This window comes from Amphibalanus amphitrite, unplaced genomic scaffold (assembly GCF_019059575.1).
Source record: "Amphibalanus amphitrite isolate SeventyFive unplaced genomic scaffold, NRLGWU_Aamphi_draft 000191F_arrow, whole genome shotgun sequence".
Lineage (NCBI taxonomy): Eukaryota > Metazoa > Arthropoda > Thecostraca > Balanomorpha > Balanidae > Amphibalanus > Amphibalanus amphitrite.
Window position 1 is genome coordinate 388,588 of NW_024881686.1, and position 24,478 is coordinate 413,065.

Sequence of the window (24,478 nt, forward strand, 5' to 3'; positions counted from 1 at the left end):
ATTTCCTACCAGCCCATAGGGTTTACATGTTAAATGGCCTGTTTTCGGCGAGCGATATCTCGGTCAACCTTTGAAGGAATCAATGGTTCTTAGTCTCAAATGATAGATCGATGAATTTTCTGTCGACAATTCCTCTACCATTTTTCATGAAACCCAGCCGATCTTCTACGGCGTACAGGGTAAAGATTTCTCTGCACGCCAGCACCCGCGATCCGCCTCTCCGATCGTCGGTTCGCGGTCCTCGGTAGCGCAGTCGGTAGCGTATCGGGCTACAGATCCGAGGGTCGTGAGTTCGAATCCTGGGAGCGCCGCGTGATTTTGGCTAGAATTAAATGATGTACATTCTTGAATGTTTGCATAATCAATTATTAATAGCTAATTGAATGTATCTGCCCACTCGTCGGCCCTTAAAACCTGTTATTTAAGAAATTTAAGAAATGATTGTCACGTGCGCGTCACGACTGCCAACCATGAGCGCTACCATATTCTAGATTGAACTAACTTTTTGCTAGTCCCGACCACATATAGTAGGTTTTCTAGTAGTTATACTAGAAATTCCTACCAAAGTTCGTCCTACCCGTCACTCAATATACCCTGGGTAAGAGTACGCGGGCGATAAGAGTACGCATCAGCTGTTTCGGTTGCTTAGCAACGCGGGTTTGTCGAGTTCATGAAGTGACATGAAGCCGCCAGTGCGTGCATGTCACCAACGGAACGTGGGCGTTGAGCGGCGACGCTGTTGAGTTTAAGGCGATGAATATTATTTTCGAGCGTTATGATATTATTATGATATGGTACAATAATTTTGATACTTGGCAGTTGAGATGAGGTACATTTCCGTGATTGTTGTGGGAAACTTGTGAGGTTATCTGGGGAAATACTGTACCTACAGTGCAATATTCTGTTTGCGAAGTTTTGCACAACGTTTCGGGGTTGTTTTGTGCGCGAATTGCATGTACGGTAAGAGGACGCACTGTTCAGGAGGGTAAGAGTACGCAGAATTATACATTAAATCGAATATGCAGAAATATATAATTATTAATCTATCGCTCAATGACGTTTGTTTTGTAGGTATATCATCAATGGAGCACTGTGATGCAGATGCGTACCCGAAATTCTTCCAAATACGAGTTATTCTCCTTTTTGATTGTGCATTTTTTTAAAGAAACACACGACATGATTATTTCCTGATTTATAGACTTGAAAGATTTATTTTATATTTTTCTTTTGGGATACTAGAATTAACTTAAATGCCTTCTGAGTTTGAAGTTAAGCATTTGGACAGTGCAACCTGCATAGGTGTGTGTTCATATGCTTGCGTACTCCACCCGCCTGGCGTGCGTACTCTTACACACCCCATATGGTAAGGGTACGCAAGTGCAACGGTTCAGAAAATGTCAGTTTTAGACCACTTCCATTTACGCTGAAGGATCATTGCCCCATGGGTTGATGGCTAATTCAATGAACTTTAATATTCCCTATTTGCGATTTCTTTCCTTCAAATATTAAACAAATGAGAGCAAGAAATCCACTAAGTGCGTACTCTTATACGACTTCACCCTATACCCTTTCGTCAATCCCTCCTTTTTCTCTTTCCGCCCCTTTCTCTGCTTCTTTCTATACATCCATCGCAAAGTCCGCCCGTCCGTCTGTCCATTCGTCCGTCCGTCCGTCCGTCCGTCCGTCCGTCTGCCTCCTCTCCGTCCGTCTGCCTCCTGTCTGTCCGACGGTCCGTCCGTCTCTGCGTCTCTGCGTGGCTCGGCGCGTCTCCCGATGACGGCCGTGTCTCCGGTATCGGTCCAGTGAGACGGTGCGCCCCGCCCCCGTCCGTCTCCGCACCGGTGCACGGGTGTCACCCGTCTCCGATCTCCCGACCCACGCCCGCTCCGGGCCGGTGAGATACCATCGCAGGACCACCCCGGCACGCCCGGGCCGTCAGGAGCCGCTAACGGGACGCGGGCCGTCACAGAGACCGTCACACCGAGCTGTCACACCGCGCTGTCACACTGCCAGACGGTCTGACACGGCCGTTTGGCAGGGTGACACGTGCAGTCTGTGCAACTATAGAGCTTGCCATTTCATGGAGCTGGTACGGGGATTTAGTCTGACACTTTTGATTGCCTCTCAAAAGGCAGTCTGCTAACTGCTAAGAGCAATGCTAGCCCTGGTCTGCACAGTGCACTGCATCTCTCATGGGCTGTGTCGCAGCATGCCTGTCTCGCTTGGCTCCCCCGTCCTGCGACATGACTTGACAAAAGGTTCCATCTTGTCAACCCGTCCGCCGGACGCCCCTCAGTGCGTCCTGAGGTGAGGGTCTGTCCAGGTCATGCTCCACCTGGACACAGCCTGCTGACCGCTAGTTGACCGCAGAGCGGAAGTTTTATTCAGTAGATTAGCGATAACGACGGCTAGATTTTTGACATTCTGTAAATGTAGCAGAAAGTGATTTAATGTGTACGCTCGTCGTAAGAACGTGGCATTGTGACTAAATTGACGTAGTTTTTTATTGGGTTGGTATAGGAGACGTCATTAAAACTGGCAGATGAGCCGGTTCCCGGTTCATTATCCATGCTTATCAGCATAATTCTTTCCAAAAATGTCCTACACACGTCAGAGGCCGTTGCCTTACTCGTTCCGCCCGTAAAGGCCTCTAACCGCGTGACGCGGGCGGTCACATGTTGACACAGAGCTCGCTGTGTCTTTAGCACACCGGTACTTACATGTTTTCATTCATTGGCCGTAATCCTGATTTAAGACGGTGTCGCGGCGACTTTATCGGCGGCGGTGACTCTGAGTCAGGCAAGAGACGGGTACAGATCGGTCTGAAATCGGCCGCGACACCACACACCGTCCGCGGTACCGCAGAGCGCGGCGGCGAAAAAAGGCACCCGTCACCGTCCGATCTCGACAAATATGGACAGCCAATCAGCCCGGGCTGAGGCGAGAACCAGTCTCCCGGAAAACTGCAGAATGGCTCTGGCGAGAGCCATTCATGACTTCAGCCCTCCTCGGACTGGATTGCGGCTTTACGGGTAACCTCAAGGTGAACCGCTGCTTAGAGGTGTTTGACAATGTCTTTCATCTGGAGCCGCCCATTTTTACATAGAGTTCTACTTTTTCCAAGTTAAGATACCGGTTGAAAGCGGTGGCCGGTGAAACTGAACAATGCACATATATGGATCTCTTTTAGAATGATTCACTTTTGACTTAGGATTAACGTTTCTAATTAAAATGGTACGGGCTACCGCATTGACCATCAATTAATGCTAAAAAATAGTGTTCCGAATTAGGTACCAAGGAATAGAGTTGGACTGGACTGGACTACTACCTATGTAGAGTTGGACTGGACTACGTTTCGAGCTCGTTCATTCCGTGCCACGGAACTCTGCATGCTCGCACCCTGCATGACTTTTATCATTATATGATGGTCTTTGATTGCCGCCCGACGACAAATCGCGACTAGTGACTGACGTGGCGTCACGTGACGTCACTTCACGGGCCTCAGGTGGTGGCTGGAGCCGTCAATAGAGGCGTTAATGCAGCCTGTTGCGATCTGATACTGGTCCTGATGACTTCCTGGCCACCCGTGCGGTCGGGCGGCGAGGTCACGTGCGATCGATCACTGGGAGCTGCCGTCGCAGTGTAATCAGAGTGAGCGGCGTCACTAATCGGCACACAATCGGCGCAGCTGCCGACCGGCCGCCGCGCGCCGCTGAGGTCGCCGGCTGACCTCCGGGTGACCCCGGGTCACACAGGAGACGCCCCAACAGCGCCCTGGGGCACCTCCAGAGCGCCGCCGCGCCGGCCAGGGTGGCCGCGAGGGGCGTTCATTAATTCCGAATTGATTGCGGGTGTGAGATGTTTTGACAGGGCCGGGGAGAGAGTGGGAGGGGTCGCCCGAGTGATTTCGCCCACGTGCCTGGCTGGGCGGCGCGCCGACGGTCGCGGAGCGCCGACTGATGTGCCGTCGATCCTGGGCTGTCGATGTGCCGATCGACTGGCGTCTTTTGTCCGAGACGAGGACAATGGAGCAGCTCCGCGCGTGGTTTCCACAGGCACTTATTACTCAGAATGGACTTTTTTCTCTAAACTGCACTTTGTATTGTTCGCCAAATGTTACCTAATGTACTGATTACATAGTGTGCAGATTTCATCTGATACGAAGAGTTCTTTTTTAAGATTTCCTCGATAGTCGATTTTTGGCTTTTTCCCAGCAGCACAAGGTATGCTTTTTATGACAGTTTGACCTGTAGTGTCTGGCAGTGTATTATATTACATCATAAGCCATAAAACACTGAAATTGTCGCAAATGATAACATTCGACATGTTACAACATTTGAAATGAGTGTCCGCGTTTCATAGCCCTAATGCACCGTATAGACTAGATCAGCCTGTCGATAATGACTCCATAGCTGCGAGAAACACACCGTAAACATAATGGAGTTGTGGGGATTAGACAATCACCGAACGAAGTGTTCATTTTCCTCAGCCGGGCACAGCCGTACGGACAAAGGGCCATCGATATTGGTGTGCGTAATCCAATCGCTCCGGCTCTCCACTAAATTACAGCCCATCTTCCACCATTCCTGCGAACCCCGGCCGACCCACCCGAACGATAACCTTTTGGTCCGAACTGAACATCTCTTAAACAATGGCTCTAGACCAACAATACCGGTCAAAACGCCTTTGATCCTACACTGAATAAATCACGCCTGGGTATTGGCTCGTCGTTCAGGTTTTCCCAAGTATTGATCCATTCATGCGTAACTCACGGTCACATACATAGTTCTGAATGGCATCGAATAGTCGACTTTAACTTATGAGTTCTGGCTTTGTCATGATTTATAATTTTCTCTAGGTAATAAGCCCCGCTATAAGTCGTCTAACATTATGGCCTAACTTCCTCATCTTAGCCTTAGCCTGACAAGATGACTGTATGAGCACTGACGGAGTTGAAAGATTCCTCCCCAAACCTCTCCGAACCTCGCGCCGAACCTCTCCAAAGCTCGCCGGACCACTCCCTAACATCCCTTGCCCTCCCCGAAGCACCACTGTCCGCCGTTTCCGGAGCGGCGCCGGTAATTGCCGACCGATTTCTCGATCGGACCCGCTGTGTTCCGCTCGTCTCCGCTGAGATAATGGCCCTGCTACCTGGAGCTGACTTCCTGCACCGCGCCGCCGAACACAATGGCTGTTTACGGGTCGCGCAGCGCGCCGGCGAGCGGCGACCGACCGACCGCTGAGAGCCGCTGACCGGCCGCTGAGAGACTACTGAGACCGCTGAGTGCTGACCAAATTCTTACTTTGACGGAGCTCTGAGTGTTGGGGAACACGGCGCAGTACGACTGGAAGCGGCTCTAATTGGGTCGTCGGTCTGTCGACGCGGGCCGGCAGCGCACCACACGGTGATGGATCGTGTGGTGGAGTTGGAACGACCGCCGATGGATTTATTAGCTGTGGGATTCGACGCCGCTCGTAAGTGGGCATCCGACGGCTGTTTGTTATGATTAGCTGCTCAGCGACCGAGTATTTTGGTCGGCACTGCCCGCTGTCTGGGTCGAATCATATGCCAGAGAGGCGGAAATGAATCGCAGAAAGCGCTGGGCATTTCCAGGTGAGATCCGATTTGGTCAAAGGTGTTCGTGCAGCTGCACTTTGGGAACTTCTGTGCAGAAGTTCGCGTGAGCAGTCATCCCGTGCTGTGCCGGCCGGGATCGGTTGGTGTTCGTGTGCTGTGCCGGCAGCGGGTGATGCAGTCTCCCGGCCGTCACCGCGCGGCGGCCTGAGTCGGGGGGGGGGGGGGGGGCTGGGGAGGGGCTGAGAGGAGCAGTAGATGCCGACTGACGAGAGAGTCGCTTAGAAAACACTATGATGCCCAGCTGAACTAGTTGCGAGTGACAGCCGACGAGCGGTACCGGAGCGGCTTCATCAGAAGTGAGCCGTTTGGAGCCAGCCGCTTGTAGTTCATATCAGAGCCATTTGCATAACATACTGTAACGCTGTCGTAGACACTATCGGAGCAGTTCATACGGTCCGCCGACTGGGGCTCGTTATAAGACAAATGGAGCGGCGTAACTCTTCCCGTTCGGACATAATCGGGTGAGGAGATGGGGCGTGACCTGGGCAGGCCGAGCCGCCCGCCGCGGACTGGCGGTCACGAGTGCAAGGTCGGCCGTGCTGGGCTGGGGAGGCACGCCGCGCCTGCCAGAGCACCTGGGTGGTCGCTGCGCCACTGTGCTGCACTGACGGCGCCAAATGGTGCGATGATCCTGATAAACCGTGCTAGAAATGCCCCGAGCACTGTGTCGAACAGAATGCAGGTACGGGAGCACAGAGTTCAGCACCATGTTTTAACTCTGCACCGACAGAGAGTGATTAACGATACACATTGTTCTCTGGTTTCTCAGCTACCGCTACAACTCAATCGAATGCCCCCCTTCCATGGCGCAGAACAGACTGGTGTAAATGGACGGGACACTGCCGCTGCCGCAGTTGGCGCTCCCCTTCCCTGCGCGTGCCGTGCCAAACCTGACCCCCGGCACCGTGAGCCCCCGCTACATTGGAAGGGAGGGGGAGCGAACCGTGAGCCTCAGTCACGACACGCGCCAATCGGTCTGGGAAATCGATACTGATCGTACATACCACCGAGGGCGCCTAGTGAGGACCTCTAAGTGGAGCCACCCCGGCGTTAGTGGACACGTGTGAGGGCTGAAGCTGCCCAGAAGTAGCCGATGTAAATGGTTGCAGTCACGAAATATACCGGATAGCTTGTTTCCACTTCGGTGCCTCTGGTTTTACTAGTAAAACTCGGGGTGTAATTGTATGTCAATGCCCGGTGCACGTTTCGGTAATCCGGTCTGTGTGTTTACGGTGGTTATGCATGGTCCAGTAACCTCCGAGTTACCTCCGCACCCTCGCCGGACCGCTGTGGGAACCAAATCAGAGCTCATCACCCGGCCGCCGGCCGGCGGGTCTCGCGTGGGGCCGTATCAGATACATTCCGGCACGATCGGCCCCCGCTGGATTAGGACTCGTGGCGCGGCCCGGGCATCAGTGCCCCGGGTAATTGGATTCGCGTGCCGTCGGGCGCAACAGGCCGCCGGTGTGATGCATATTGCACGGCGGGCTCTGCCGGCCGTTACCACGTCTTAGGCCGGCCCCGAGCCAGGGCCAGTGGGACGCTATGAGGTGTTTCATTCCCGATATATCACACCCGGGTAGGCGATACGGCCCGACTTTTATGTCTTAACTGTAAATGGGGGAGACGAAACATCGCTATTTATGGGTTAGGACCTGAGTGATAACGACGCTTTGATTTTATTTAGGGTTTCTTAATCTTTCACCAAGGCAGAAATCGATGGCGCAAGGCTGCATACATATACCGCTTGCTTCATCCATGTTACTGGCGCCGATTTTTTTAAAAATCAATATATATTTTTTTATACGGAATACTATGGGCTATTGCTGTTTGTACGATGGTGAAAACAGCTATATTTAAATGCGTTGCACATGGGTTGGTTTCAGTAGCGGCGGAACACCTTCAATTAAGGGGGGAGGGGGGGGTGGGTCACTGCCGACTTTTGGTCCCATTCTTTCCATGCAGCGCCCATAGGGCTAATGTTAAAATGGCAAAATCAAGGGGGGCACGGTGCCCCGGTGCCCCACCTCCCCCCGTTCAGCCGCCTATGGTTGATTTCTGCAAACCTACATTAAAAATGTCCTTATAGCTAAGACCAATGTTGATGTCTTTCAAATACCTACGGTATGATGTGATATGTGCTCAGCACACGCTAATGACGCAAGTTATTCCAAGAAAATGTCCGTAGAGAACGCAAGAACATACATATAAAGCCGAATGACTGCACATTCAAAACTCTTGCAGTGTTCCGAGAAACTCGGACGTCATTGCCGTGGGGCTTAGGAAGCAAGGGATCACGATGATGAGATTCAGCTGTCGACCAGGTGATCAAGGTCGTGAATGTTGAATTACAAACCTGAAGCTACAATTCTTCTACTTCTGTCTGCTGCTCCCGGACTCCCTCTACTGCTGATCGGCTGCCCATGCTCCATCCCCCTCCTCCGGAGCTGGAGTCGCCGCGTCACGGCACTTGGACCGAGTGATTTGTCACGCCGTCATATTACTCGCTCTAACGGGCCGGCCGGCGTGCAGACCCAGCTCAGAGCTGAAGACCATGTCACGTCGCCGCTAATGCGCCCTCAAACGCGTGTCCACACCCGAATAATGACATTAATTATCGTTATCTTAACTTAATGAGGAGTGACTTTTTACGGCGCGGTAAAACACGAATAGCCACCTTAACGGCGGAGACGGTAAGGTATGTTGACGGATCGGATAGGGACGCACGGCGAAGTGAGGGGAGAGAGGGGGAACAACGGGAGGGGGAGGGACGGCGGGAGGCGCATGGCCGCGGGGAGGCAGGGACGAGAGGGAAGCGGAGAGGGACATGCCAGGCGCCAGTCGACAGAGGGCAGCGAGCGCGGCAAGACGTGCAGCAGTGATTTTTTTTTCGCTCGTGGGTGTGACGCGCAGGCAAGGGAGCTATGGCGAGACGTTCAGTGTTGATCAGTGAAAGAGATGGGAGTCGGCGAGATCGACAGCGGGGGATTCGCACTCGGCGAAGGAGGTTGGAGGCTAGAGGACCGGCAGCAGGTGACCCAAGGGGAAGGGAGTCAAGAACAACAGGTAAGGGGCCATGAACGGCTTGTTTTTCTGTCTTCCGTTGCCCGCCACGAGGGACCGGGATCATGAATGGCGTCTGAACCGAGTGAAGGAGCGCAAGGAAATGCCTCAGGCGCTGACCGGGCTGACGTTAGGTGGTATCTGTTGAGGTGTCGTTTTTCTGCTGTGTTCAGTCAGGACGGGAGCTGACCTGAGTTTGGACCTCATTAATGTTCGAGGACCGATTGTGGTACTTACCTACTAATGTGGCGCCTGCAGGGGCGGTCAGTGGCGAGGTACATACGTATGTAAGTACCTCGCAAACGCACAAGTCAGGCGCGTATCGCGGCTAGCGCGCCCTGTAGCACGGACGCAGCCTGTTTGCCTACAGTGAATAGACGCGGGTCTATGGGCCAGCGGGCGTCGCCGGCGGCTAGCCCCATTCGGCGGAGACGAGGGGTGGAGGTCCGACAAACAGCCCGTCTTTTGGGTCAGCAGTGTCCGATGGCGGCGGTCGGGACGGCCGGTTCACAGCCGAGACCGGAGATGATGTTTAGTTAGGGCGGCGGCGCAAGGCCGGGACAACGGGCAGAGGGGCAGGGACAGGGAGCGAAGGAGCGGGATACCGTCTGGAGGGGAGGTGGGGGGGGGGGGAGGGCAGGCAGTGACTCACCCGGAGGAGAGGGGGAATCACTGGGTTTGTGTTCTACTGACGTTTCACCGAGTCGGTGTCACACCGCAGGGTCGGGAGTGTCGGCGGTGTGGCCGGGAATGATCGGGCCGGAATGGCCGGGTGGTCGGCCGATGTGGCCGGGTGGTCGGCTGATGCAGCCGGGTGGTCGGCTGATGCAGCCGGGTGGTCGGCTGATGCAGCCGGGTGGTCGGCTGATAGAGCCGGGTGGTCGGCTGATGGAGCCGGGTGGTCGGCTGACGCAGCCGGGTGGTCGGCTGATGCAGCCGGGTGGTCGGCTGATAGAGCCGGGTGGTCGGCTGATGGAGCCGGGTGGTCGGCTGATAGAGCCGGGTGGTCGGCTGATGCAGCCGGGTGGTCGGCTGATAGAGCCGGGTGGTCGGCTGATGCAGCCGGGTGGTCGGCTGATAGAGCCGGGTGGTCGGCTGATGGAGCCGGGTGGTCGGCTGACGCAGCCGGGTGGTCGGCTGATGGAGCCGGGTGGTCGGCTGATGCAGCCGGGTGGTCGGCTGATAGAGCCGGGTGGTCGGCTGATGGAGCCGGGTGGTCGGCCGATGTGGCCGGTTGGCAGGAACGGATGATGGTATGACGGTTGGTATGGCGGTGGGCGAGGGGTAAGCGCCTAGCGGTACCGGCCGGCCGTGTCAGTGTAACAGCCCATCACCGATACATCAACCTGTCAGTCAGTGGGGTCCGCCCACACGGGGACTGCGCGACCAGGAGAGAGAGGGGTCTTATTTATGACAGACAGCGGGGCACCGCAGACGAGGCGACGGCCATCATCGTGGGTGGCGCGGCCTGCTGGACGCACCGCACACACCGCACGCAGCAGTGTGCGGTGCCCGTGAACACCCCTGTTCACAGACGAGAGAAGAGGAAGGACATGGGAGGTGAGTGAGCATGACTGGGGGTAGAGTGTGGTTGGGTGATTCGGCCGGTACGGCCGCTGGTGAGCCGGGAGCGGTCGGCTGGTGAGCCGGGAGCGGTCGGCTGGTAAGCCGGGAGTGGTCGGCTGGTGAGCCGGGAGCGGTCGGCTGGTAAGCCGGGAGTGGTCGGCTGGTGAGCCGGGAGTGGTCGGCTGGTAAGCCGGGAGTGGTCGGCTGGTAAGCCGGGAGTGGTCGGCTGGTGAGCCGGGAGTGGTCGGCTGGTAAGCCGGGAGTGGTCGGCTGGTGAGCCGGGAGCGGTCGGCTGGTAAGCCGGGAGTGGTCGGCTGGTAAGCCGGGAGTGGTCGGCTGGTGAGCCGGGAGTGGTCGGCTGGTGAGCCGGGAGTGGTCGGCTGGTAAGCCGGGAGTGGTCGGCTGGTGAGCCGGGAGCGGTCGGCTGGTGAGCCGGGAGTGGTCGGCTGGTAAGTCGGGAGTGGGCGGCTGGGGAGCCGGGAGTGGTCGGCTGGCGAGCCGGGAGTGGTCGGCTGGTGAGCCGGGAGTGGTTGGCTGGTGAGCCGGGAGCGGTCGGCTGGTGAGCCGGGAGTGGTCGGCTGGTGAGCCGGGAGCGGTCGGCTGGTGAGCCGGGAGCGGTCGGCTGGTTAGCCGGGAACTTTTCCGGTCGGGTCATGACCTTGACCAGCAGTCAAATTTTCAAGTTAACATTTAGGAGTTAACTTATGGTCTGTCGACTCGTCTCGACGAGAGGAGTACGATGCTTGAAAAGTAATGTCGTGGCTCTACTGAGTCAAGGTGGTTGAAAAAAAAAACATTTTCTGTAAACCAGTTATTTCGTTGTTTTTTTTTTGCCCTCTAGAGGCCTGACCGTGGGCATGGGGGTCAAATCTGAGGACGCAATCCGGAAAGAGGGTTAAAAGTGCTATCGAATGCGCTCTTCCGCGGCGCTGTGGCTTTGTTGGTTCTCGAGTTATGTGCCGCTGTTACCATTTTTTTTCCAAGTGTTGAACAACACGGAGGTTACAGCGCGCTCCTGAAAACCGCGACGTCACCGCGAATAGGTGCGCACGGAGGAGGAACGTGCAGTTTCTCGTTCCGGGTAGTTAGCGGGACGCGACCGGCTGGACGCGGCGCGACCCAGTTGCGTGCCTGGGGACGCCGTCTAGCCGACGCTGATTTATGCGTCTGAGGAGGGTGCAGTGTTACGGTATGTGGTGGCGGCGCGAGTCGCACGAGAGGGCGAGCAGTGCGGTGGGCAGCTGCCGCCGCCTGGCAGAACCCGCGGCGCGGTCCAGCAGAATGGCCCTCAGCGGGGCGGCTCGGTTGCCCCCCCCCCCCCCCCCAGCGTTTCCACCCGCGCCGCTACGTGACAGGACAATGGACAGTGACCGCGGCCGAGACACGCCCCGGCGAGGCGGTCGCTCGGGTAGGGAACTGACGGTCGTCGCGCAGGTGTCTCGGGGTCACACTCCCTCCCCCCGACCCCCTGGGGAGCCGATTTGGGAGGAGGCGGGGGAGACTGGCCGATACGTCGGCGCACCCTCTTCCGAAGAGGAAAGGAAGGGATGGGACAAGGGGCGCTGATCGCCGGGACGAGGCAAGAGGGGCAGAATAAGCTACAGCGGGGAGGGATTGGGGACTGCAGGGGCCGTGCGACGCTTGCAGGGAGTATGTGAGCAAACGGCAGGAAAGCGGCCGTAGTCGTTTCGGGGCTTGCGAGTTGTTGTCTCGCGGCCGATTTCATATCTTGGTAATATCTCACATCACGTGGTATTTTACGCCCCAAGTAACAACACTCTCGATGCCTAATATGCCCCAACTGTATGTCTGCGTGCTTGGGTTGCAGTTCATTTTATCACTATGGAAATCATAGCTAGTAACAGAATACGATAATACCATTCAGCTTTCAAAAGAGAATAGGCGGAAAACGGTCAGATATTTTTTTTAGCCACCTTTATGGAATCGACCGCTGATGGTAGCTTACTGCGAAGACGAAATGTATTCCGTGCAAACGCGTTCCGGGCATCTTCGGTCTGCACAGGAATGTAGCTTCGGAAGTACGACGTCACGGTAAAATATTTTGCCGCAGAACGGCATGAGAGCAGTAATCGCCACGAAACTCAAATGCGCAGATCGCTCACGAGGGCGCAATACAACACATACAATATAGTGCATACAATGCATGACAACCTAACCGGCCCGGGAGGACTGCTAGAGCTGTGCGAGGCTTCTAAGGAGCCTGTCAGGAGCGGGCAGCTGTGGCCTGACCGGGACCGGTGAGGGTCTGTCGGGGGTTATGTGGTCTGACCGGGATCATGACGGCTGGACAGGAGCCGTGGGAGACTGCTGGAGCCGTGCGGGGCTTATAAGGAGCCTGCCAGCGGTGGCCTTATCGGGGTATGTGAGGATCTGTCGGGGTTTAGGTGGTCCGTCTGAGACCAGAACGGCTTGACCAGTGCCGTGGGAAACTGCTGGGGCTGCGAGGGGCTTGTAAGGAGCCTGTCAGCGGGCAGCGGTGGCCTGATCGGGGCCTGTGATGGTCTGTCGGGGGCTAGGTGGCCTGTCTGAGACCAGGACGGCATGACCGGTGCCGTGGGAAATGCTGGGGCTGCGCGGGGCTTGTAAAGAGCCTGTGAGCAGCGGGCAGATGTGGCATGACCGGGGCCGGTGAGGGTCTGTCGGGGGTTATGTGGCCTGACTGAGACCTTGCTGGCATGACCGGTGCCGTGGGAAATGCTGGGGCTGCGCGGGGCTTGTAAAGAGCCTGTGAGCAGCGGGCAGCTGTGGCCTGATCGGGGCCGGTGAGGGTCTGTCGGGGGTTATGTGGTCTGACTGAGACTAGAACGGCTGGCCTGGCGCCGTGGGGAACTGCTGAGGCTGTGCGGGGCTTGTAAAGAGCCTGCCAGCGGTGGCCTGATCGGGGCATGTGAGGGTCTGTCGGGGTTTAGGTGGTCCGACTGAGACCAGAACGGCTTGACCGGTGCCGTGGAAAACTGCTGGGGCTGCGCGGGGCTTGTAAGGAGCCTGTCAGCGGGCAGCGGTGGCATGATCGGGGCCTGTGATGGTCTGTCGGGGGTTATGTGGTCTGACCGGGAACACGACGGCTTGACCGGAGCCGTGGAAGACTGCTAGAGCTGTGCGGGGCTTGTAAGGAGCCTGTCAGGAGCGGGCAGCTGTGGCCTGACCGGGGCCTGTGAGGGTCTGTCGGGGGTTATGTGGTCTGACCGGGACCACGACGGCTTGACCGGAGCCGTGGAAGACTGCTGAGGCTGCGCGGAGCTTGTAAGGAGCCTGCCAGGAGCGGGCAGCTGTGGCCTGACCGGGGCCTGTGAGGGTCTGTCGGGGGTTATGTGGCCTGACTGAGACCATGCTGGCATGACCGGTGCCGTGGGAAAGGCTGGGGCTGGGCGTAAGGAGCCTGTCAGGAGCGGGCAGCTGTGGCCTGACCGGGGCCTGTGAGGGTCTGTCGGGGGTTAGGTGGTCTGACTGAGACCAGGACGACTTGACCGGAGCCGTGGGAGAACGCTGGAGCGTGCTGGGCTTGTAAGGAGCCTGTCAGTAGCTGGCAGGAGGGCGCCAGTGGCCCTTTCCGGGGACTACGAGTCGTTTGTCCTAATGGCTGCATCACTGCGAATATGTATGCATTTCCATGCGCACGCGCACCGAGCTTCTCGGGCCAGAGCAGAGATGGAGCTTCGTAAGTACACGTCTCGGCAGAATATTTGATGCAGGTTGCCATGGCCGCTTTTTTTCCCTCGTGACCCTGATCACTTGATAGGTAATTGTCGCGTACAAAGGGGGCGAATGCTCGCGTCCCTCTCTCTCTGTCTCTCTCTTTCTCTCTCTCTCTCTCTCGCTCTCTCTTTCTCCATATCTCTACTTCGGCAGGGACGTAAGAGAAGGAAACGGCCGGTGACCTCAGACGTATGTGGGGCCGAGGGTCATGGGTGTACGGGGACCGTGGCATTAGTGCGGCTGGCGGGTGCCGCGGCCGGTGGCCACGAATGGTGACACCAGACGAGTTGTCCTTCGGGGGTCACGATCGGTGTCATCAGGTATGTTGCGCAACTGAAGGTCACGCCCGGTGACGCCAGGTATGTGGTGCATCTCAAGGTCACGACCGGTGAATTAAGGTATGTGGGGCAACTGGAGGTCTGACCGGTGACTCTAGGCTGCGGGGCAGTCGGAGGTCGTGACCGGGCGACCTGGGAAGGTCAGCTGGAGGTCAATAATAGTGACCCCAGACGAACGGACGGCGCGCGGCCGGAGGTCATGACCTGTGACCTCGGGAGAGTAGCCGGCCGGTCATGGCACGGCAGGCGGTCACAAGGGGCGACCGCGGGCGCGTGAAATGGCGGAAGGTCATGACGGTGACCTTAGGCAGGAGGTCGGCGGGCATGAAGCGGCGCCCCGGGTCATTAGTCGGACCGCAGGTGTGCGGAGCAGATAACCTCTGGTGACCTCAGGTGAGTAGGCAGCCGAGGTCATAAGTGGGATCTCAGGCGGGTGGCGCGGCAAAAGAGGCATTGGGTCGTTTCCTCCGGTTTGGCGGGTTTGGCGGTGGGGTTCTCTCGAGAGAACTCGTCAGCGGGGGATCGACCTTACATCAGCCAACTATGTGAACGTGATTACCGTGCAGACCGGACCGAGGACGTCAATAGCCACCTTAACGGCGGAGACGGTAAGGTATGTTGACGGATCGGATAGGGACGCACGGCGAAGTGAGGGGAGAGAGGGGGAACAACGGGAGGGGGAGGGACGGCGGGAGGCGCATGGCCGCGGGGAGGCAGGGACGAGAGGGAAGCGGAGAGGGACATGCCAGGCGCCAGTCGACAGAGGGCAGCGAGCGCGGCAAGACGTGCAGCAGTGATTTTTTTTTTTTTTTTTTTTTTTTTTTACCTTCTTCCATGGAATTCCTAGAACGCTATTTCGTTTTTCTCGTTAAAGGGGAGGGGCCGTTGTGAACCCGCAGGCGGTGGGGTTCTCTCGAGAGAACTCGTCAGCGGGGGATCGACCTTACATCAGCCAACTATGTGAACGTGATTACCGTGCAGACCGGACCGAGGACGTCAACACGATGTTATCCGCTCTCGGCCGGTCCTGTTTTTACCTTTCTGGGATCTTTACGGCCCGGGCCGGGTACCGTGGCTGGGGGCCGCTGCCGCGGATTCTCTTTGACACCGCAGAGTCTGCTGACCTGACGTGTAACCCAGCTCCGGCCGCGGCATTGCGTGTGTCGCTCGGGCCGATTCCATCTGCCCCGAACGCTCTTCGGCCGCGGCGGGTCTCGGAGCGTCCGATCCGGGCAGTCGCTGCACCACTGTCACAAATCATCAGCGCGACTGAATATTGCATGACGGCCATAGGCTGCCTGTCGGCGGACGGCGCTTTGCCGCTGCCATCAGCCGCGGCTTGCTTCAAGCAGGCCGTAAAGAGCCTCCCGACAGCCCTCCGAGCGTTAGAGGCGGCGACACGCCGATCGCCGCGGTCGTAAACCCGGCGCGGATAGGCCGCGTCGGCCGGCGCCGGCGTGCCGTATTATCCCACACCGATACGCACCCGGCGCCGCGACACTGTGTGCAGCCGTATTGGTACACTGAGCTGTGATGACTAACCGAGCGGAGCGGGCGGTTTGGTGAGTGGAGAAGAGGACAGATGCGGCGCCCACACTGAAAAAAAAATTTACTCAGGCCAGGCATTACTCAGTAATAACTCATGAAGAAACTCAGTGAATACGATAGTGGTGCTCACTTATTGGCTGATCTAACTCACATCACCAGGGTGACTTCGTTATGCGTGAGTTCTGAGTGCTTAGTTTCGTGAATTCGAACTGAGTCGGAAATGAGTTTTGCTTGGGCAAATCTAGTTTCCTGCGCAATGCATGAGTTCTCGCGAATTCACGTGCAGTTGTGCGTGAGGTATACCCCCGGCTTGAAGATGCGCGCATGCGCGGCAGGGTGAGTTTCCTGCGTGATGCGTGAGTTCGCGTGATGAGTATTATAGCCGTTGCGTTCGAAAACCGCGGCGCGCGCTTCAGTCCGTTGTGGCGCGGTGACTCGCGTAGTTCACGTTGAATTGTTGAGGCTATTGTGAAATTGTGAGGGAGAGTGCAGGAGCGGGGAAGGCGTGCAGCGAAGGATGGGACGGGTAAGTTATCTGTGAAGAGCTCGGTGATTGTCGATGAAGCTTTTATCAATCGCATGCGCCGCGGAGAACAGGGAGGTGAACTGATGGACCAGCAGACATTCCCCGCCGGCGTCAGGAGGTCGGTGCCAACCGTGAACGGCGGAGCAGATCGATCGAGAAACTGAGGGATACCTACCCGGCATAGTTCGAAAAAGAAGAGGTGAGTTATGTTATATTTAAATTTAACCCTTGCATGTGTGCGGCGTTTTCCAGCTTCTAATGTGTAGGGGGGGGTCGGTTGGACCCCCCCCTTGCCGTTTGGCCCCTGATCGAGCTAGAGCTTCGCGGAAAAAACGAGCGTGTTGCCCGTGACGAGAGGAAGCCGATGATACCCAATTTTAAGGTCCTAGGTCATTGGTTGACCTTCCAGGTCAGGTCAATGACCCAAAGTCGGGAAAATCGGGACCTATTAGAAAGTCGTAAAGTGTGGCTGCTAAGGGGTTTTTCGGGGTACTGATCACGAATATCGTGTTAGTTTTGATCACAGATGATGTCTTTAAGCATTTAGACCAGGTCGGGTCAGGTCAGGTCAGGTCAATCAGTAGGCGTCGTGACGGGTATTCGTAGTACGTGTCAACCGCCTCTGACAGCTTCGTAACATGTTACGAAGGCACCGAAACTACTTCGTAAATGTTCAAATGGTTGTTAAATTCGAATTCAGCTCCAAAAACTAGCCTAGAAACATGTAAAACTCGAAAAAGTGAACCGAGGTCACCCGAGGTCACCAAAGGTCAATGACCTGACCTGACCTTCAGGTGACCTTGACACCCACCCTAATGCATGGGAGCAACATCAAATCACATGTTTGAACGTTTGAAACCACGAAAAGCTTGCAAACGCGCGGCTAATGCGAGCCGACGTACGCCGAATCGCGATTCCGGCCAAACATGGTCTCGGAAAAGAGGTCACAGGTCAAAGGTCATTTGGGTCAGGGTCATGAAAGTTTCAGGGTGGGTGTAAAATTGAGCAATGCGATGGTACTGAAAGTTTCGTCGCGATCAGCCGCTTTTTACGCGAGTTATTCGCGAAAAACCATGGGGAAAGGGGGTCCATCCGACCCCCCCCCTACACATGCGAGGGTTAAAAAAAAACATGTTTGTGGGATAATGTTGTCCTTATCCTAAAAGAACGTTCATTTGACCCTTTTTACTTCTTTAAACAAGAACTCCGTCACGACCCGATGTTTTTTTTGGGGGGGGGGGCGAAGGTTGTTTGAAGTCGATTCTTTCCATGCAGCATCCATAGGCACAATGTTAAAAATGTAAAATATTGGGGGACACGTCCCCCGTACCCTTCCCCCCCCCCCCGGTGGTGGAGCCCATGGTCTTAATTCCGCTCGCTGAACCGTTTAAGATTCTTTTGTCTCGTTTGTGCTTATTATTTTTCCACTGTTATTATTTTTCCGACTGTTTTTTTTTTAATGCCTACACACATATTTTCGTACACTATTCGATTTCAGCGAGCATTTTCAACCTTCCTTACATATTAGATTATTAGATACCGCGGCGAGACGCGTTTGGACGTGACATACTTATTTCCATTACTGTTAAGTATAACACATTTTATGTTATTGTTTCAAGCTGATTTTAATATTGGACGCCCATGGAAGTGTTTTGCGAGACTAAAACCCGACTGTTAAGGTGACCATCCCACCTTGACCCGCGCTGTGCTGGGTGGCGTTTTACGCCCCCCCCCCCCGCCCCCTCAGGTTTTTCGCGAATATCTAAGAACGGCGGCGCGCAGCGCCACCATTTTCGGCACACCTGCTCATACATTTGTTTCTGCATATGAAGAAATTTTAGACCCAGGTCGTTCAAGGTCAGGTCACGTCAAATGACTTAACATCGGACAAATTTCAATGGTCGCTGACGATCGCACCGTTCGCAACGTGCCATGGAAACCGTTCGATATTTTTGTCATTTTCGCTCAGGGAATTCACCGCTCGATTTCACACCAGTTTGAGGTAAAATGTCAAAAAAATATCGAACGGATTTCATTGTATAGCGTTTTTGATACTGTCCCATCACCATGTCTCAAGTATCAACCTTACGGCATGTATAAAATATATTTGTTAGTGCACTAAAACACCTCATATGTGTTCAGCTTGACGGTTTGGATCGACTGATATGCAACATGACCTGGTCAGGTCAACCTAAGGTCAAGTTTTAAATATGGCCTTTCAAGGTCTAATTATAGTTCATTCGTCCCGACGAGAGGAACACTATGCTAACGGCAAAATAAATGTCGTGACTCTTGAGTGGAAAGTATTACAGAAAACATTTTGGTAAAAACGGCTTTTTTAGAGTTTTTGCTCTCTGGAGGCTTAATTGTTGACCTGAGGTCAAATCTGAGATCAAACGCCAGCAAAAAAAAAAAGTCGAAAGGGCTTTTGACTGCATTTTTCCGCGGGCAGCTCTTTTGGTTCCGAGTTAAGCACCAGTTATTCGAAAATATTGAAATAAGCAAAATTTGGCCTTTCCTGACCTCTGGTGACCTGGCACTTGACTTGATCTTAAAATTACCCAAGTATTTCCTTAAATATCTTAAATGCTTTTTCGAAAGCCGCTTACGGCGTGTCGCTACGTGGCCCAACCCCAACAGCCGAGTTAGAAGAGGGGACGTGAAGACGACCCCCTCCCCCCAGTACATCACGGTAAACTCAGAGCACCAGCACGGCGCGGTTTAACATTAATTTTGAGCTGAAGTAACTTGATAACTTTTGATATTTCAATCACCTTGCATGCCCTATAACTTCCGTTTCTCTTACTGGCAAAAGAAAATCTGACTTTTTTATTGTGTTTTCAGGGAACGGCCCATTGAGCCTCCTCTGCATCTTGGCGGAGAAGGCGTCAGTGGTGGCGTACACGGGTGACGAAAATTTGGATCACCCCTATCATAACAAGTCCGAAGAAAACGAACGGTGCCGCCTCATCGTGGAGCGAACGGAAGTCTTGTGGGGATCCATGGTTTGGAAGGGAGTCTTTTGCTGTGGGCGACGGCGCACTTTGTGCTCAGTCAACAAACGGCGCACAAAGTGCGAAACACGCTGTGGTTTGTGTGTATCCATGTGCTCCACACACCATTCAATGCTGAGCGCCAGCCACCTGTAGCCGCGAAGACTGAGGTCGAGAAGCTGGCAAAAGAGTGAAGCTGAGCTGACGTGGAGTCGATCCCCCCCCCCCCCCGACGCAGTTTGGCGTGTGTCAGAATTGTAATACAGCGCAATGCGACCGTTTCTACAAACATGTATTTCTTGTAAGGGCTGGGGCGAATAGTGCAAGACTAGACGTTGGTCGGGCATGGTATAATACAGATATGTATGCTGGTTTTGGGCAATGATTCGTTATATATTGGCCAATCCCAATATATAGACTAGCTGCCTGGTAGTGGCTGTTGTATCAGCATCACGCATGCATATTGCATAATGCTGATGCGGCAGCTGTTATCATGGGCGGCGAGCCTATACATTGGCTTGAGCCAATATAAAACGAATCAGATCAGCCGTTTCAGGCGGCGCCTGAGTAACACCCGAGTATCGTATGAGTTATCGACGTGAGTACGTCCTGAGTACAGCCCTAGTTTTCACTGAATAACCGATGAGTTCCAACTGAGTTATGGCCGTACTACCACCTGAGTTATACATTAGTACCAGCTGAGTTACATGTGAGTTACTTCCTAGTTTTTCATGAGTAATGACTTACTAATACCTGAGTTTGGCCTGAGTTGTCTGAGTAGGACATGAGTTACGCATGAGTACTTACTGAGTTTTATCTGAGTTTTACCATCGGACAAAATGGCAACTCACTTTGTTACTCACATGCTACTCACTTGCAATGAGTTTTGCCCGAGTTTTACCTGCGTTCCGCCCTGAGTTTTACCTGAGTACGCGGATTTAGAGTGAGTTTTACCATTGGACAAAATGGCAACTCAGTCATTACTCAGAAAAGTGAGTAAAAATTTTTTTCAGTGCAATGCCTATCGACCAGCGGCTGCCGGTGAAGGGGACCAATAGAGAGCGGCGCGGCCGCTCGACACGGCAGGCCGGCTAATTACAGGCCCGGCGCCGGCCGCGTCACACACAGCAGCTCCGACACGCCGACACCGTGCGGCGGCGGCAGGGACGGGAGGAGCAGTGACAGACGGAACTGTAGGACACCAGACGGTCCCAGAGGACAACAGACGGTCCTAGAGGCATCAGACAGTCCCTGGGGACATCGAACAACTACCCCAAATGGTCTCAGACTGTCCCAGGTGCAGGCCCACATTGTCCCAGACCGTCACAAACTGTCTTAGACGGCTGCGAAAGTCTTAGAAACCCGCAATAGAGGTCCTAGCCGATTTCAGACAACCCCAGACGATACCAGACGACGGCAGACGCCAGCGCTGGAGAAAGGTGACGTGACAGCGGCCAGAACACGTCCGATAACACATGTGAACAAGGCCTTACCCGTGGCGACACGCAGCTGTGCGAGTTTTTACGGCGGTCACATCTCTCTACCTTCACTGTCACCCTCGCTATGATAATGGTGTCAGTCCATGGACATCCGAGTCTGGTTAACAGCGTGCCCGCACGGATGTGACAGTGACAGACGCCGCCTGCAGTCGCGGCGGTCGGCTGTCCGCAGGGTTTCACGCACGCTGCGCCGCTGATGATCGCCGTGACCACATTGTCGGCCGTGACGACAGCCGGTAACTCCGTCGATCGCTCCTGGGTCGCCCGTGATACATGTCGGCGCTGACAGGCTGCTGTCGGGATAGGGTGGTTCTCCGGGCCGCGACCACCGGCCTATCGGAGGTCCGGGGGTCCAGCTGGGCGACCTCAGAGAACACGAGCCAGGTCATCTCCATAAGTAGCGGGGGCAGTTTTACTGAACATCTGTTACACCAAAGGAGGGCGTGCAGGCACACGCAACTAGTGGATGTGCAAGAGCTCGGCGGAGGTGAAGACTGCAACGCACACGAGAGACGCAATTGAATGTTACCTTGTCCAATTCACGGCAGGGTGCAAACTGAGCAAACATTTCTCATCTCGAAGCATCCGGACCCTGTGGAGTTAGACGTAGAGACCGGCAGCCGATATCGAGATTGCTCGCGTCAATATGTTACCATCACGGATGTTTGTGCCGTAAATTCCCTGCCTGCGAGGGTTCGGGGGTCAGATTAGAGCTGGGCCCGGCTCCTTCTGCATTATGCAGTCAGAAATACTGAGTATCACGGCCGCAGCCCATTGATCACTGACCCTCGGTGCGTCACCAGTTCAACCGCAGAGCTGGCTGCCACGGCCGCTGACGATCGGTGACGTCAGGACATCTCACCCGGCCATCAATCACCGCAGATTATCCTCGTACAGGGAACCGGTGCACGCCTCCCGACGAACTGTGCACCGGGCAGATGATCCGCGCCGGCCCCGGACGGACAACTTGTTAACAGGCCCGGATCGGGAGCGTTTCCCTGGCTCGGTCGGCCTTGCCGGTCGGAGATTACCGACTGCTCTGCTGGGAGCGGGTTCCTACGCCGGGCTCCCTCACCGCGCGCCCGGCGGGGTCGGTCATTCGCCGCGTCGCTCGACTCCCCACTCTGATTGCCGCGGGCGCGCCCCGTCGGCAGTTTGCGCTCCGTGGAGCTGTCGGTCGTCACACCCCCGCTGGCACCGACAGTTAGCGGCGCCGTCAGCCGCGACCATCAGCCGCCGGGCCGCCCGCTGAACAGCCCCCGCTGAACGTTCGGGGTACCGCCGGCGGACGGGTGTGGGGCGCCGGGCCGCCCGCTGAACGGCCCCCGCTGAACGCTCGGGGTACCGCCGGCGGACGGGTGTGGGGCGCCGGGCCGCCCGCTGAACAGCCCCCGCTGAACGTTCGGGATACCGCCGGCGGACGGGTGTGGGGCGCCGACTCAGCCGGCCTGTAGGAACCGACGAGGCGGAAACTACAGATGTGCGGAAACAAGACGTTATAGTCCTTCCGGTATGTGCTTCATGCATTTTGGATTAATTCCAGCAAACTATAAAGCGCCAGCAAGTTTGAGCACTACATCCTGTTATGGATTTGGTACCGAGTGTCTCACTAAATCTTTTAGAATAAAACAATGACTTAAAAGTGCTAACGCATCTTCCCAAGTCGACTATGCATACAAATGTATCACAATAGCCCAGCAAGGTGTTCAAAGGCTAACACGGACTATTTTCTACCAGTCTGCCCACAGCGCCTGCCGGGTTCTCCGCAGTGGGCCCGCGACTCGGCGCCGCGGCCCGCCCCGCGGCTCCCTCCATCTCCACAGTCCGTCTGCGTCCGACGCCAAAGGGCCCATTTGTCTCAATGCCGGCCGAGCGGCAACAATTTATCATCCTCCTCACCAGTCACATACACTCGGCATAAGCGCATTGCGTTAATAAATGAATTGATCCTTTGACCGGCCGAGCCTTGACCTGTTTGCACATCGTCTTACAAATGACTTGAATTGTCAAAGTAAATTGGTTGCGAAATGACAATGCAAGCCAAATGTATGGCTTACAAGAAACATGTTATTGCAGTTGTATACATGACAAATATTGCAGTTTAATAGCTGGTCATAAGTTTCATATGACATATTTGAGTAATGGCGGTAATCAAGATTGAGATGTTAGCCTGCGCCCACCGAGAATGAAGATCATGGCTTTATCAGACAGAATGCAAAACGAATATCAATGTTAAAAATGATTAGAGCCGTGCAAATTTCAGATGATGCACTTAGTCGAACGAAACAGCTGAGTTGTCGATGTGTGAAGACATTCGTACCAGTCAGCCGCAGGCTGTCGTTCCAAATCGACTTCAAGTCTCTGTTAATGTCGGGAGCTGCGGCCGTTCTACCAACGCTTAGCTCGCGGTCTGTAACATACAACGACAAGCCTCAGCAGCCCGGTAGCGTTGCGCTTTGATCTATTCTTACCAAATCGCCCATCTCGTCCGTCTCTGCCGCCGGTAGGCACACCGCGCTACCCAAGCCACGTCCGACGCATGGCCGAGCAAACGGCACGAGACGCATAGACGTGGTTTTGTGTCTCACGCGTCCGGCACTTGACGGCACGCGACACACAGACGTGCTACTGTGTCCACGGCACTCAGACGTTCCCCCGTGTCTCCGCGCGCGGACGGCAGTCGAGCACGCCCACAATCATTTGTCATTTGTCATCGGCGGGCTGTTTTTCCGCACCACGGGCCAGGGAGCCCGTCAGCGGACCTGATTGAGAGAGAGTGCCGCCGCGGACGGGCCGGATTCCGCGCGGCGCCCGCCGGATGGTGAGAAGGCCAGGGCGGACGGAAGGTCGGGACGCGCCGGCCACGGATGCCGAGCGCGGCAGAGGCCCGTGCGTGCGTGTGAGGGAGTCGGGGAGCGATGGGGTGGATGGTGCGCGGCATGACTGCTATGGACAGCTGAGCACTGCTGGTAGTCAATGAATGCTAGGCTGCAAGGCCTGGTTAGTTTGCTGCAGTGAATAGAACGGGATGATGAAGCGCCTCGCCAGCGCACGGTACTCACATCCACGATCCATAGTTGGCGTAGGTGCAGGAGAGCATGAGGCCCACGCAGGCCGCAAACAGGCGCGTCCCCTCCATCCCTGCTCCTCTGACAGAGTCCGATCACACCAGGTCGGGTCAGGTCACCTACATCTCCTCCGGACAGCGCACTGCCCGAGTGACCTCACCAGCCGCCCTGTCCACTCCTCCGACACCAACTCCGCCTCTCGGCTCACTCCTCTGTCACTCCGCCACTCCACACTCGCCACTCGTCACCTGCCCTCAGTCGGACGCCCTCGGCTCGTGCCGCCACCGTCGATTGTCGAACAACACTGACTGCCGCCGCCGCCGCCGCCGCCGCCGCCGCCGTCCGCGACGGAGCGCCGAGCGGCCCGCTGATTGGTGGAGGCTCTGAGCGGCTCGTGCCCGCGCCGCTGGTACGGCGGCGGGCCGGCAGGCCGCTGCTGGAAGCCACAGAGCACCTCTCATCAGAGCGAATGTGGATCAGAGGGACCGCCGCTGCCGCGGCTACCCGTGTAAGGACAATGCC

General features: G+C 55.7%; 1 protein-coding gene across 1 annotated transcript in view; it reads right to left on the reverse strand.

Annotated features, from left to right (window-relative positions):
- The window catches only part of LOC122384464 (protein Wnt-5b-like), a 47,978-nt gene extending 23,709 nt beyond the window's left edge, over positions 1–24,269 (reverse strand). The window contains exon 1 of the mRNA XM_043371868.1: positions 23,951–24,269. Coding sequence (XP_043227803.1) covers positions 23,951–24,027 — 77 coding nt within the window. The 5' untranslated portion in view covers positions 24,028–24,269. The remainder of the gene's footprint in view (positions 1–23,950) is intronic.
- Positions 24,270–24,478: the final 209 nt, after the last annotated feature.